At 46.4% G+C, this 13,342-nt stretch overlaps 1 protein-coding gene across 1 annotated transcript in view; it reads left to right on the top strand.

The window, feature by feature from the left end:
- The window catches only part of adgrv1 (adhesion G protein-coupled receptor V1), a 190,143-nt gene extending 179,107 nt beyond the window's left edge, over positions 1 to 11,036 (top strand). Inside the window, 3 exon segments of the mRNA XM_070436984.1 lie at positions 2,744 to 2,935; positions 5,541 to 5,718; positions 10,551 to 11,036. Of these exon segments, the coding sequence (XP_070293085.1) occupies positions 2,744 to 2,935; positions 5,541 to 5,718; positions 10,551 to 10,669 (489 nt within the window). The 3' untranslated portion in view covers positions 10,670 to 11,036.
- The last annotated feature ends 2,306 nt before the right edge of the window (positions 11,037 to 13,342 follow it).

The following is a 13,342-nucleotide window of genomic DNA, read 5'->3' as shown; positions in this document are numbered from 1 at the left end:
CGTGTACCAAATGACAACCTATTCCCTATATAGTGCTCTACTTGATCAGAGCCCATAAGATGTAGTGCGCTATATAGGGAAGTAGTAGTGCCCTATATTGGGGAAAGGGTGCCATTTGGGACGCCGGCAAGGACCAACAGAGACATTTCCCTTGATGTCAATTTCAGTGACTTACAAATTACATAACAAGTACTTAACTTCGTCTGTGTCTATAAAACACAGGCTGTTTCCAAAATGGCACTATATAGTGCACTAATTTTGACCAGGACCCATAGGGTGCCATTTGGAACGTAGACATATACTACTAGTTGCCAAGTATTGGTTTCTGTGTTTTTAGAGTGAGAGCAACCTCTGTGCCCCAGCACGTTATTCAGGACAACCACAGATTTAGTTGGTTTCTTCTCAACGCTCCACACGGACAGACAGACAGGGGCATTACTGTTGGAGTCTATCAATATAGATGGTACCCAGAGCTGGCGTATCCAAGGCTTTTTTGCTTTTTTGCCTCTCTCTCTCTCTCTCTCCTGACATATCGCTTGTCGAGGGGTTGTCTAGGGCAGCATCTGCATTAGATCCGGCTGAATTTATTCCGAGCTATAGAAGAATAATCCAATCACAGCACGGTTTGTGTGCTGCTGTAAACTTTAATTTGATTTGATTTGTGTCCGCCCCTCTGCCAGTAAATGGGCTTGGACATTATTAGCTCACAAACAAACAGCCCCCCTTTCTTTGAACAATGAAAGACGCCAGGCAGCCGCCACAAAATTACATTTACCCCCGCACTTCCTGATCGGGCCACACAGCGGACTATAAATAGACTTCTCTTCATTGCAGCGCAGATCCTGTCACGAGCCCTGTCGCTGGAGATGAGTTGATAATGCAGAAGTAGCAGCCTCATTCGTCGATTCAACCCAGCACACGTTGCTAGGAGACATAGGAGGGATAGGCCCGGTGGTCTAAGCGCTATGATGTCCATGTGTTATCTTTTGATCTCTTTCTGTTGCCCATCTCAGTACCTCTCTGTTTCTCCTTTGCTTTTTCTCTGTTTCTCTGTTTTCTCTCCTTTCAATTGATTTCTGTCTCTCTTGTTCGTTTTCTACTGAAAGCATTCTCTCCCTAGCTAGCTAGCTGGTTAGCGCTGTGCCTCTCTGTACCTCTTGTGTTCTCCCTCCTCTCTCCTCCCTCCCTGGTTCCCATGGTGGTGTAGGGGCCGTGACCTAACCTCCTGTAGTAACACTCTCGCTCTCTTTGTCTCACACACACACACACACACACACACACACACACACACACACACACACACACACGTCAAGTGCCCAGAGCAGGGAACACTTACATAACAGCCTGTGGGTAATAAAGCGTGTTCCTTGGGCCGCGCTGGCTCAGGCTGGTCCTTAAACGGCGTGTGCTAATCGCCCTGAAGATTGTCGGGATGGGGCCGCTCTCACTCTATCAGAGACTACTGATAGTGGCTGCTCCACACACACACACACATCATATACACACACACACCACACTCTCACACACACACACACACACACACACACACACACACACAACACACACACACACACACACACACACACACACACACACACACACACACACAACACACACTCATATACACTCACACACCACACTCACACACACACACCACATACACACACGCTCCGCTCAGGCTATAAAGGCACTCTGAGTGATTGTTGTGGGTGTACTGTGTCCATTCCCATATGTGTGCTTTTTCCCCAGATAGAAGCTCATGTTCCCTATTTACAGTGCACCAATAAACAGGTAGTGTACTAAGCCTGTTCCCTTTCGTCTCCTCGCATCTCGTATCCATTAAAAGCCAAGCATTTATTTTTCCCTTTCAATGTCAGGGTCTCAAGGAAAGTGTAATGATTCCCACACATTTGTATATGCATAGGGAGCTTTTGTCTCTCTATCAGTGTTGAGTGGCTCTTCTCTCCTGAGCCGGACTAAACTGCCTGGCTGTTAAGATCAATAGGCCACTGGTGAAACAGGAGCATGGGCTTTGCTGACATGGCGAGATTGCAATTGGTTTATTTAAGTCCCAGTTTTGATGAACTTCCTGGTCTAGATCGCTTGATGATGTCCTGTTCTCCTGGTGTGTGTGTGTGTGTGTGTGTGTGTGTGTGTGTGTGTGTGTGTGTGTGTGTGTGTGTGTGTGTGTGTGTGTGTGTGTGTGTGGGGGTGTTGTTGTGGGTGTGTGTGTGTGTGTGTGTGTGTGTGTGTGTGTGTGTGTGTGTGTGTGTTTAACTATTCTTGTGGGGACCAGAAGTCCCTACAAGAATAGTAAACGAACAAAAAGTTTGTGTGTGTGTGCGGTAATACTGTATTTGCAGTGCAGTGCATCTCTCTGTCTATGGTTGCCGTCATCCCCTCCTGCCCGCCTGGTGTTGTGAGATGTCTGCCGGGACTGTGGTATTTCACAGAGGAACGTGCTGGAGTAATTCACACTGGCCTGTCTGATGACACAGAGGATGTGATAGAGATACTAGATCAGGATGCTGCTGACTGACAGTGATGTCATGTCCAAGGGACGACGCCTTGCCACTTGTACCATTCTCAATCAAGCCAAACTTTCCCTATACGGGACGTGCCGCTCTGCGTTGTCGAGCCGTTTTCTGTGTACGTTCAATTCGTGATGTGCCTGGCAGGGTCGAATCATTTTGAATTGCGATGGAGGTGCCACGTTTTTTTATCTTTACCCTCTGTTCCCCAGGGCCTGTACGTGTTTGCGGTGTACTTCCTGATGCACAACCAGCTGTGTTGGCCATCCAAGGCCAGCTACACGGTGGAGATGAACAGCCACGGCAGCCCAGACTCCACCTACCACAGCGGGGTAGGGAGTGCCGCCACCATAGAGGCGGAGATCAACAAGTCCACCCAGAACCTCATCAGCGCCATGGAGGAGGTAACACCCCCCCCCCCCTCACACACACACACACACACCCTGCCATCTTTCCCTCCCTCACTGCACGAAACTATGGAGAATAAGCTATAGAAAATGGTGAGGAGTCCTGTTCTAAACCCCAAGTCCCCAACTTACTGACTGACTGACTGACTGCGTCACCCTTACCCCCCATACCGCTCTCTCCCCTGCCCGGTGCCCTTACTCTAAAGCCCTTACCTCAACCCCTTCCTCAGTCCCACCCCTCTCTCTCCTCTCCCCTCTCTCTCTCTCTCCCATGCCCTCATTCCCAGGGCTCGGTTTGACCAGTCCTCTCCTCACTCACACCCTTGTCAGCGGATCCTCAGGGAAACACAGTGTGTCCCTCCGCACTTTCTGTTTGTTCACAGTGGCTTGAGTCAGCTGTCCCGCAATTACGCTCACACTAACGCGCGTGTGTGAGAGCTGCTATGCGGAGAAGTGTTCTCCTCTCCTCAACTAGTAGCCCACTTTACCCTACAACTAAGCCCTCTCAATATGACCTGTCAGCCTACATGCTCCACAGGCCCAGTCCATTCATCCCCTGCTAGGTCACAGCTCTGCTGGACACCCTATAAGGAGTTACACTGAAGAGGAGATGGGGGGGGACAGTTAGAGAGAAAATGGAGAGGGGTGCGGAGGGGATTGGTACATGGGAGGTGTCAGCCCCCTTCAGAGTGGATATGGTAAATGGTGGCTGGACACTGTACCACAGCTCTAGACACTGTACCAATTACAGGCTATTACACCACGCTGTCTGTCTGTCATTACAGGCCTGTTCAGATAGGCTATTACACCTGTCTGTCTGTCTGTCTGTCATTACAGGCCTGTTCAGATAGGCTATTACACCTGTCTGTCTGTCTGTCTGTCTGTCTGTCTGTCATTACAGGCCTGTTCAGATAGGCTATTACACCTGTCTGTCTGTCTGTCTGTCATTACAGGCCTGTTCAGATAGCTATTACACCTGTCTGTCTGTCTGTCTGTCTGTATGTCTGTCTGTCTGTCTGTCTGTTCAGATAGGCTATTACACCTGTCTGTCTGTCTGCCTGTCATTACAGGCTTGTTCAGATAGGCTATTACACCTGTCTGTCTGTCTGTCTGTCTGTCATTACAGGCCTGTTCAGATAGGTTATTACACCTGTCTGGCTGGCTGGCTGGCTGTTCAGATAGGCTATTACACCTGTCTGWCTGTCTGRCTGTCATTACAGGCTTGTTCAGATAGGCTATTACACCTGTCTGTCTGTCTGTCTGTCATTACAGGCCTGTTCAGATAGGTTATTACACCTGTCTGGCTGGCTGGCTGGCTGTTGATGATATGTTGATCTTTTGAATCAGCTGTGTAGTGCTAGGGCAAAAACTAAAATGTGCACCCCTTTAGGACCAGGATTAAGAAACACTGAGATAGGCTATTACACCTGTCTGTCTGTCACTGGGGAGAGAGTGAGGGAGGCTGGTGAAACTGGGTTTCCTGGAAAACTCAGACTAAGAGAAAATTAGACTCCACAAGGATTCTTTCCACAATGCAATAATTCCCTGTCTGTGCCTTGGATGGCGTCATTTGGTATGTATGAGAGGACAGGGATAGTTGTCCTGTGATGGGTTATATTACTACCTGGACACATACTGTGTGCTGAAAGACATCCAGTCTCTTTTAGTGGAAACCACACAAGATTGCTTAGCCAAGTGAAATATCTTAGCTATGTACACAATGTGCCAGTTCTCATGGCTGGCTGGTTGTCTGTGATGGTGCTGAACTCTCTCTTCCCATCACCACTCATCCAGTGATTAGCCCTGGGAACTATCTGGGTCTCTCTCTCTCTCTCTCTCGTGCCCCCCTCTGTCACCTCTCTCTCTCTCTCTCTCTCTCTCTCTCTCTCTCTCTCTCTCTCTCTCTCACTCTCTCTCTCCCTTGTTATTTATCTTCCTCTCCCTCTGTCTCTCACTCTCTCTCTGAAGAGAAAGGATTCACCAGTGCCGCAGGTTCAGTGCAATATTTGCGTATTTGAGACTGATTTTGTATGAGACCCAGAGCCAGCGACCTCCCTCTCACCCCTTAACCCCCACATGAGCCTTCGTCCTGCGTTAACCTCTTTGACAACATAAACTCTGCGTGACCCTCCACGTCTAAGACGTGATTACACGGCTGACAGGCCCATTCTCTGCTGTCCTGAGCTGACTCCCTGCCAGAATGGGACTGGTTTTTGTCATTGCATTAATCACGGAGGTTTAGTTCCCCCCTTTACGTGCCCGTCTCTGGTTTGTGTTGTTTATGCAAACACATAAGGATACCCACTGTGCACTTCAAATACTGTCAATGTTAGCTCATAAAAAACACTCTAGAAATGTAACCCTGACATCATTCATGCCCTCTGATCAGTGTCATTTCAACGTGTTGGACAGTGGCTGTCTTTGTTAATGCCGTATACAGTCTGTAAAGATATGCTGTGTGTGTGTGTTTGTGTGTGTGCGTGCGTGCATGCGTGTGCATGTACGTGCGTTTATGTGTGTGCTCGTGGTCATGCTGTGTGTGTGTGTGTGTGTGTCTGTGTGTCTGTGTGTCTGTGTGTGTGTGTGTGTGTGTGTGTGGCAGGTGTCCGCGGACTGGGAGCGTGCGTCCCTGCGTCCGGGCAGTCAGCCCAGCAGTGTGTTTAAGCAGAGCCCTCAGAGTGGGACCTACACCACCGACGGAGGAGGCTTCACCAACGACAACCTAGTGGCCGACGAGGAGTCCCAGGAGTTTGACGACCTCATATTTGCCTTAAAGACTGGTAAGAATCACGTTGGCCTGCGTCCCAAATGCTGCCCTATTCCCTGTAGTGCACTACTTTAGAAGTGCACTTTTGTAGGTAATAGGGAGCAATTTAGGACAAAGCCTATCACTTATCCTGCAGACATGTTATTTTTCCTAATCAGGTCATACGGTCAGAAGAAACTCTGTGTTCTACTCATCAACACCATAATGGTGTCGAGGGAGAAGTGGATACTGCGATGAGTCAGTATACATACAAATCACATCTTATTCCCTCTTAAAGTTAAAAATATATATATATATACGTATATAGTTTTTTTTATTTAACTTTTTTTAACTAGGCAAGTCCGTTAAGAACAAATTCTTATTTACAATGACGACCTACCGGGGAATAGTGGGTTAACTTCCTTGGTCAGGGGGCAGGACGACAGATTTTTACCTTGTCAGCTCGGGGATTCGATCCAGTTAGAGTTCCAATTTGTACTTGAGCATACATGTACCTGATCTCGAATATGGGGGACTGTCACGACTTCCGCCGAAGTCGGTTCCTTTCCTTGTTTAGGCGGTGTTCGGCGGTCGACGTCACCGGTCTTCTAGCCATCGCCAATCCACCTTTCATTTTCCATTTGTTTTGTCTTATTTTCCCACACACCTGGTTTATATTCCCTCATTACTTGTTGTGTATATAAACCTCTGTGTGTGGAATTGTTTGTTGTAAAGTGTATATGCACTTCTGACTGGTTTTGCGACAGGTTATTTTACCCGTATTTTGTTGTTCTGGGTGCAGCTTGTTTTTTGCAATATTATAGTGCTCCAGTTGTTACCCATTTCTGCTCTCCTGCGCCTGACTTCCCTGCAGCCAGTTACGCACCGCTTACAGGGATTCACATATGGTTTTATAACCTTTGTGTGATTTGGTGTGTGCGCATTTGAATGTGTGCATGTGCATACGCATGGGTGTGTAAGGAGGCCTGGAGTTGGTGTGTATGTGCGTGTACGCGCACGTGCGTTCGTTCGTGGGCCCATGGCAGCCATTACTGCTGGCCCTGCTCGGTCAGTCCTCAGCGAACCCTGTCTTGCGGCTGTAGGAGCCATTTTTCCTCAGTCATCAATGTTTAATGAGATATGGGGTCTTACTGCCGGCTGATATATCAATGCTCCACACTCCCATTCTCAAATCACAGAGGAATCGATCTACGCTGCCTGAATAACAAGTGGCAGGGACCCAGCTGAAAACATGCCAAGGGGTGTTCAGGACTTTGTTTTGTCTGTTTCTCTAGGAAATATAGGCCGCGCCCCAAATGGCACCCTATTCCCAATATGGTGCACTATTTTTGACAAGAGCCCCATGGGCCCTGGTCAAAAGTAGCGCACATCGCATAGTGATGCCATGTTCTTTTGTAACCTTAAAGTGGACCAAGATAGCAGTGCTGTAAGAGCGTCATGTCATATTTGCTATTATTATTATTATTATTATTGTCACAGCATAACATCATCATACCGTTTAGATGTGATATGTCTCTTCACTGTACATAGCTACTACGTTCACTGTAGTTGGATTCTTTAGAGAGGACACGTGTTATTTCCATGAACCTTCTCTCACCCGTAAAGATTTCTGTTTATAGAAACACACCCCATGGGGGAGAGACGTGTCATGCGTCTTACCTTATTTCCCAGTCAGGCCTGATAACCAAGGTGTCCATATCATGGAAAGAACTCCATCTGGGCTTTGACCCCACCTCGTGGTGGCCCCGCCGGGCCCTTGATTGAGTGGCCTCAAGGGCCCCGTGCAACACAGAGGTTAATCTGGCATCTCAGTGCTAACCGGGCCCCTGGGCGAGGTCAGTGAATACACGCCAGTATCCACTCTCCGGAAAACACATGTCTATCGCCGTGGCCGAGCTCAATTAAAAGTCCCTGGCGGCAGCGGACTTGGAGTTAGTCAGAGGTGTTAATGAGAGTGGATAGGCTAGAGAGGGTAATGTTACCGTAAATACAAGCCTCGGGGAGAGGAGAGCACTAACTCTTCTTAAGCCGTCTTTAACGTGTAGTGTGTGCGTTTGTGTACGATGTGTGTGCGCACACGTGCGTGCCTGCGTGAGCTATAGTTGTTATGGAAGATGATTCAGCATTTCACTGGCCTTGCCTTGACTCCTCTATCGCCCAACTGTACACCCCATCATTCAGCCTCAAGTTGAACACGCATACGAATGAGGCGGCATTCACGGCTCTCTTATTGTTACAACAACATCGGGGAAGATGAATTCTACAGGTGAACGAGATTGAAAAGCACAAAGGAACAATTATAACCACACATATCTGCTAAGTCTATCACCTGGGGTTGTTGTGGAATACGTGAAGCGCTCCTGCTACTTCTTTTCTTGAAGGTTGAACAAGATGTTTAATCCTAAATACATCCAAAACAAGGACTTGGAGAAAGAAAAGCTGTGGTAGAACGTTTCTCCTGGCCTGTGTTGTAACCGTCCCCCTTCCTGCCTCCCTCTTGGCGTGTATTGCTGACCTCTACCTCTCTACGTGGCCGGCCATATGTTGCCACACTCAACCTCCTTCATATCTACCCTAGACCTCTCTCAGACGCAGGCAGAGGTCAGGGAGATAGAAGGGAAGTCTAGAATGAGGTTTTGCGTAATAGACCAGTCAGTCAGTCAAGTCAATAGCAGCACACTCATTAGGCTCTTCACAGTCCGTTAGAGGGTGAATCGTTAACTTACCATCCCACTGGTTGTCCTTAATGCCCTGCTTTTACTGTACAGTCCCTTCGGGAAGTATTCAGACCCCTTGACTTTTCCACATTTTGTTACCTTACAAAAATAAATACATCTCAGCAATCTATACACAATACCCCATAATGACAAAGCCGAAACAGGTTTTTAGACATTTTTGCAAATGTATTAAAAATCAAAAACAGAAATAGCTTATTTACAAGAGTATTCAGACCTTTTGCTATGAGACTCAAAATTGAGCTGTTTCCATTGATCATCCTTGAGATGTTTCTACAACTTGATTGGAGTCCACCTGTGGTAAATTCAATTGATTGGACATGATTTGGAAAGGCACACCTGTCTATATAAGGTCCCACAGTTGACAGTGCATGTCAGAGCAAAAACCAAGCTATGAAGGAGTTGTCCGTAGAGCTCTGAGACAGGATTGTGTCGAGGCACAGATCTGGGGAAGAGAACCAAAATATTTCTGCAGCATTGAAGGTCCCCAAGAACACAGGGGCCTCCATCATTTTTAAATAGAAGAAGTTTGGAACCACCAAGACTCTTCCTAGAACTGGCCACCCGGCCAAACTGAGCAATCCGGGGAGAAGGGCCTTGGTCAGGGAGGTGAGCAAGAACCCAATGGTCACTCTGACAGAGCTCTAGAGTTCCTCTGTGGAGATGGGAGAACCTTCTAGAAGGACAGCCATCTCTGCAGCCCTCCACCAATCAGGCTTTTATGGTAGAGTGGCCAGACGGAAGCCACTCCTCAGTAAAAAGCACATGACAGCCCGATTGGAGTTTGCCAAAAGGCACCTAAAGGTCTGATCTGATGAAGCAAAGATTGAACTCTTTGGCCTGAATGCCAAGCGTCACGTTTGGAGGAAACCTGCCACCATCTCTATGGTGAAGGATGGTGGTTGCAGCATCATGCTGTGGCGATGTTTTTCAGCGGCAGGGACTGGGAGACTAGTCAGGATCGAGGGAAAGATGAACGGAGCAATGTACAGAGAGTTCCTTGATGAAAACCTGCTCCAGAGCACTCAGGACCTCAGATTGGGGCGAAGGTTCATCTTCCTATAGGAAGATGAGTGGCCCAGCCAGAGCCCGGACTTGAACCCGATCGAACATCTCTGGAGAGACCTGAAAGCATCATACCAAAGAAGACTCAATGCTGTAATTGCTGCCAAAGGTGCTTCAACAAAGTTGAAGGCAGAACAGTTGAAACTGGAGCAGCAGCACGGCCAGGTGGACTGGGGACAGCAAGGAGTCATCATGCCAGGTAGTCCTGAGGCATGGTCCTAGGGCTCAGGTCCTCCGAGAGAGAGAYAGAAAGAGAGAATTAGAGAMAGCATACTTAAATTCACACAGGACAKCYGATAAGACAGMAMAAYTACTCCAGATATAACAGACTGACCCTAGCCCCCCGACACATAAACTACTGCAGCATAAATACTGCAGGCTGAGACAGGAGGGGTCAGGAGACACTGAGGCCCCATCCGATGATACCCCCGGAATTTATATGATATGTTACGAATCCAATTCAAACAATATGTTACAAATTTGTTGTGCTTAACATCCTGGACTGCATCTTTAATAGTGTACTTCTTAGTGGGTCCTGGTCAAAAGTAGTGCACTAGGGAATAGGGTGCCATTTGATACACCCTATTGTTCATGCCTTTACCTTTGGGACCACTGGTCATGAAACACTCCCTTCTACCTGTCAATTTGGACTCAATTTCTACCTGTCAATTTGGACTGTTGACTGTGGTTGAAGTGTATCGATAATGTTCAAATGTGATAAGTTACGTGCTGTTTTGGTTGTTGATTATCATTCTCACTCACCTTTCACTCAGAACACTACAGCAGTTGTTGATGTAGAAATGTCTTTAACCACAAACAAAATTCGAGATTTTCTGTTAAGGAATCAGTAAGTTAACACTGAATGATGTCATGCATTATCATAGCTCCGGTCCACAGCGTAGTGCGCATTCTTCCACTACGCTCATGCTGTGGCGATGTTTTTCAGCAGCAGGGACTGGGAGACTAGTGCACTAAGCACTGGACCAGAGTTAACATGATCAAAAAGTGATGATTGACATGTGTGCTGTCTTTCTCTCCCTGTTAGGATCTGGCCTTAACCTGAGCGACAACGAGTCGATCCACGGGAGCCATGATGGTGGGAGTACGGCCCCATCCCAGATCGTTGAACTCAGACGCGTTCCTATCGCCGACACACACCTTTAACCTCCCACGTTTTTATACCACAGAGAAAAACACAACAGTATTTTTATATTTCTACTGCCTTTGCACTAAAACATCCCGATTTTTTTAAATAGAAAAGTTGTAGTTTTTTCGTTAGCTGTTTCATATCATGAAACCCGGTGATGTTTTTATGTCTGTTTTTATATATGAATATATAAATGTTTTACTAAATTAATTTGTGAAAGTCTTTGATGGTGTTTTTGAAGCTGATTTTATCTCTCCTTGGATGTAAACATTTTGTAAAGTTTTTAGGACACGAGCCAGCACCCTCAAACCTGCTGCTAAGGTTTGTGTAACATTGTTAATAAATAATTCAACAGCTATTTTACATTGGGCTGTCTTGATTCAATTTGTCTGCCTGTGATTGCGTTTGGAGCGGCTGGCAGCAGTCTATGGTCTGTCAACAGTTGGACATAAAGAGAGGAGAGCTTGTGTGCGAGCTGCGTAACGCAGGATGTGGAATTGCTGAGTCGCTGTTGGGTCAGACTAGAGGACACTGTGAATGCATGCAGTCTCCTGGGGGAATTTCACAAACTTGTTCTACACAGTCTGAGTAATCTGGTCCTGGGAGATCAGGTCTGAACATTTCTGCTTGGGTCTGCAAAAGCGGCGGGAGGTAGAAATATGGAGTATAGATGTGGAGTATGAAAGTTCATCTTGAGCCTGGAGATGAAATCTAATACCTGATGATCATCATGAAGTGTGTCAAACCTGTAAATGTACTGCATGTACACGATCAGGATACTGAAGCATTTGTCAGACAATAGACTATTCATGGGTTACACGTTACATCACTTCAAAAGTTCTATGACAACTGACAGTACAAATCAGATAACAAATTCAATTATCCAAACTAAAATGTCAAAATAAGGAGCCTGTTTCATCTGCAAAGTGAGAGCCAGCAGTGTGCACATTTATCTAGGCAAGTCAGTCAAGAACTAATTCTTATTTACAATGACAGCCTACCCCAGACGATATTGGGCCAATTAGTGCCAGATATGATACAGGGACTATAGTGACAGCTCTTGCACTGAGATGCAGTGCCTTAGACCGCTGCGCCACTCGGGAGCCTAATGAGTGTGTTCACTGTTCAGCTTGGAACTGTAAACTCAGTGGTTACTTGACCCTGACCCCTAACCTCTGACCTCAAAAATTGCTAGACTTGGTTAATGGATAGAATAGAAACTAGTTTTTTGGGGGGGGGACAAAGCTGAGACAGTGGGAGAATTACTAACATAATATGAATGTAGTCCATTTTCATTATTTGACACTGAGAACAGCAGCTAATATGCTCTCCGGAGATGCCCTACCCCTTATTCATTTAGTTAATGAGCTTCCAGTTCCAGACAAACATTGGAAGGACTGTAGCCTGCCTGATATGATGCTACTACTACTGCTGCTATTACAGTACAGGAAAAACAAGCCATAACCAGTGACTAGTGGTAACCAGAGTTCAGGTCAGGAGCTCTAACGGAAATGCTTTACAAAAGGGTTGTGGCGTCTAAACTCCCTCTATGCTGCTGAGGTAATTTATGTATGAAGGGCAACAAGGTTGGAGGCTCCACAGTCCACACATTGAAAGCTAAGACCTATTCATCTGCCACTCTGTTCATATTTGTAGGAAACAAAGAGGGTCCCTGGATGCGTCTCAACTGTGGGTAAGTGCCGGGTCTGGTTTCGCTGGCTTTCTTAGCAGACGTAACGGAGAATAGAGCACATTGGGATATTTTGTTTCTGCCTTATTCGAGCCTCACCTCCTGGTCTCACCCTGGTGGTTCCTTTACGCACCTAGTGGACACTTACAGTTGAAGTCGGAAGTTTACATACACCTTGGCCAAATACATTTAAACTCAGTTTTTCACAATTCCTGACATTTAATCCTAGTAAAAATTCACTGTTATAGGTCAGTTACGATCACCACTTTATTTTAAGAATGTGCAATGTCAGAATAATAGTAGATAGAATGATTTATTTCAGCTTTTATTTATTTCATCACGTTCCCAGTGGGTCAAAAGTTTACATGCACTCAATTTAGTATTTGGTAGCATTGCCTTTAAATTGTTTAACTTGGGTCAAACGTTTTGGGTAGCCTTCCACAAGCTTCCCACAATAAATTGGGTGAATTTTGGCCAATTCCTCCTGACAGAGCTGGTGTAACTGAGTCAGGTTTGTAGGCCTCCTTGCTCGCGCACGCTTTTTCAGTTCTGCCCACAAATTTTCTATAGGATTGAGGTAAGGACTTTGTGGTGGCCACTCCAATATCTTGACTTTGTTGTCCTTAAGCCATTTTGCCACAACTTTGGAAGTATGCTTGGTCATTGTCCATTTGGAAAACCCATTTGCGACCAAGCTTTAACTTCCTGACTGATGTCTTGAGATGTTGCTTCAATATATCCACATAATTGTCCTACCTCATGATGCATTCTATTTTGTGAAGTGCACCAGTCCCTCCTGCAGCAAAGCACCCCCACAACATGATGCTGCCACCCCGTGCTTCACGGTTGGGATGGTGTTCTTCGGCTTGCAAGCCTCCCTCTTTTTCCTCCAAACATAACGATGGTCATTATGGTCAAACAGTTATATTTTTGTTTCATCAGACCAGAGGATATTTCTCCAAAAAGTACGATCTTTGTTCCCATGTGCAGTTGCAAACCG

This window comes from Salvelinus sp. IW2-2015, linkage group LG33 (assembly GCF_002910315.2).
Source record: "Salvelinus sp. IW2-2015 linkage group LG33, ASM291031v2, whole genome shotgun sequence".
Lineage (NCBI taxonomy): Eukaryota > Metazoa > Chordata > Actinopteri > Salmoniformes > Salmonidae > Salvelinus > Salvelinus sp. IW2-2015.
The sequence above is the reverse complement of the archived record's forward strand: the minus strand, read 5'-3'. Positions and strand labels throughout refer to the sequence as shown.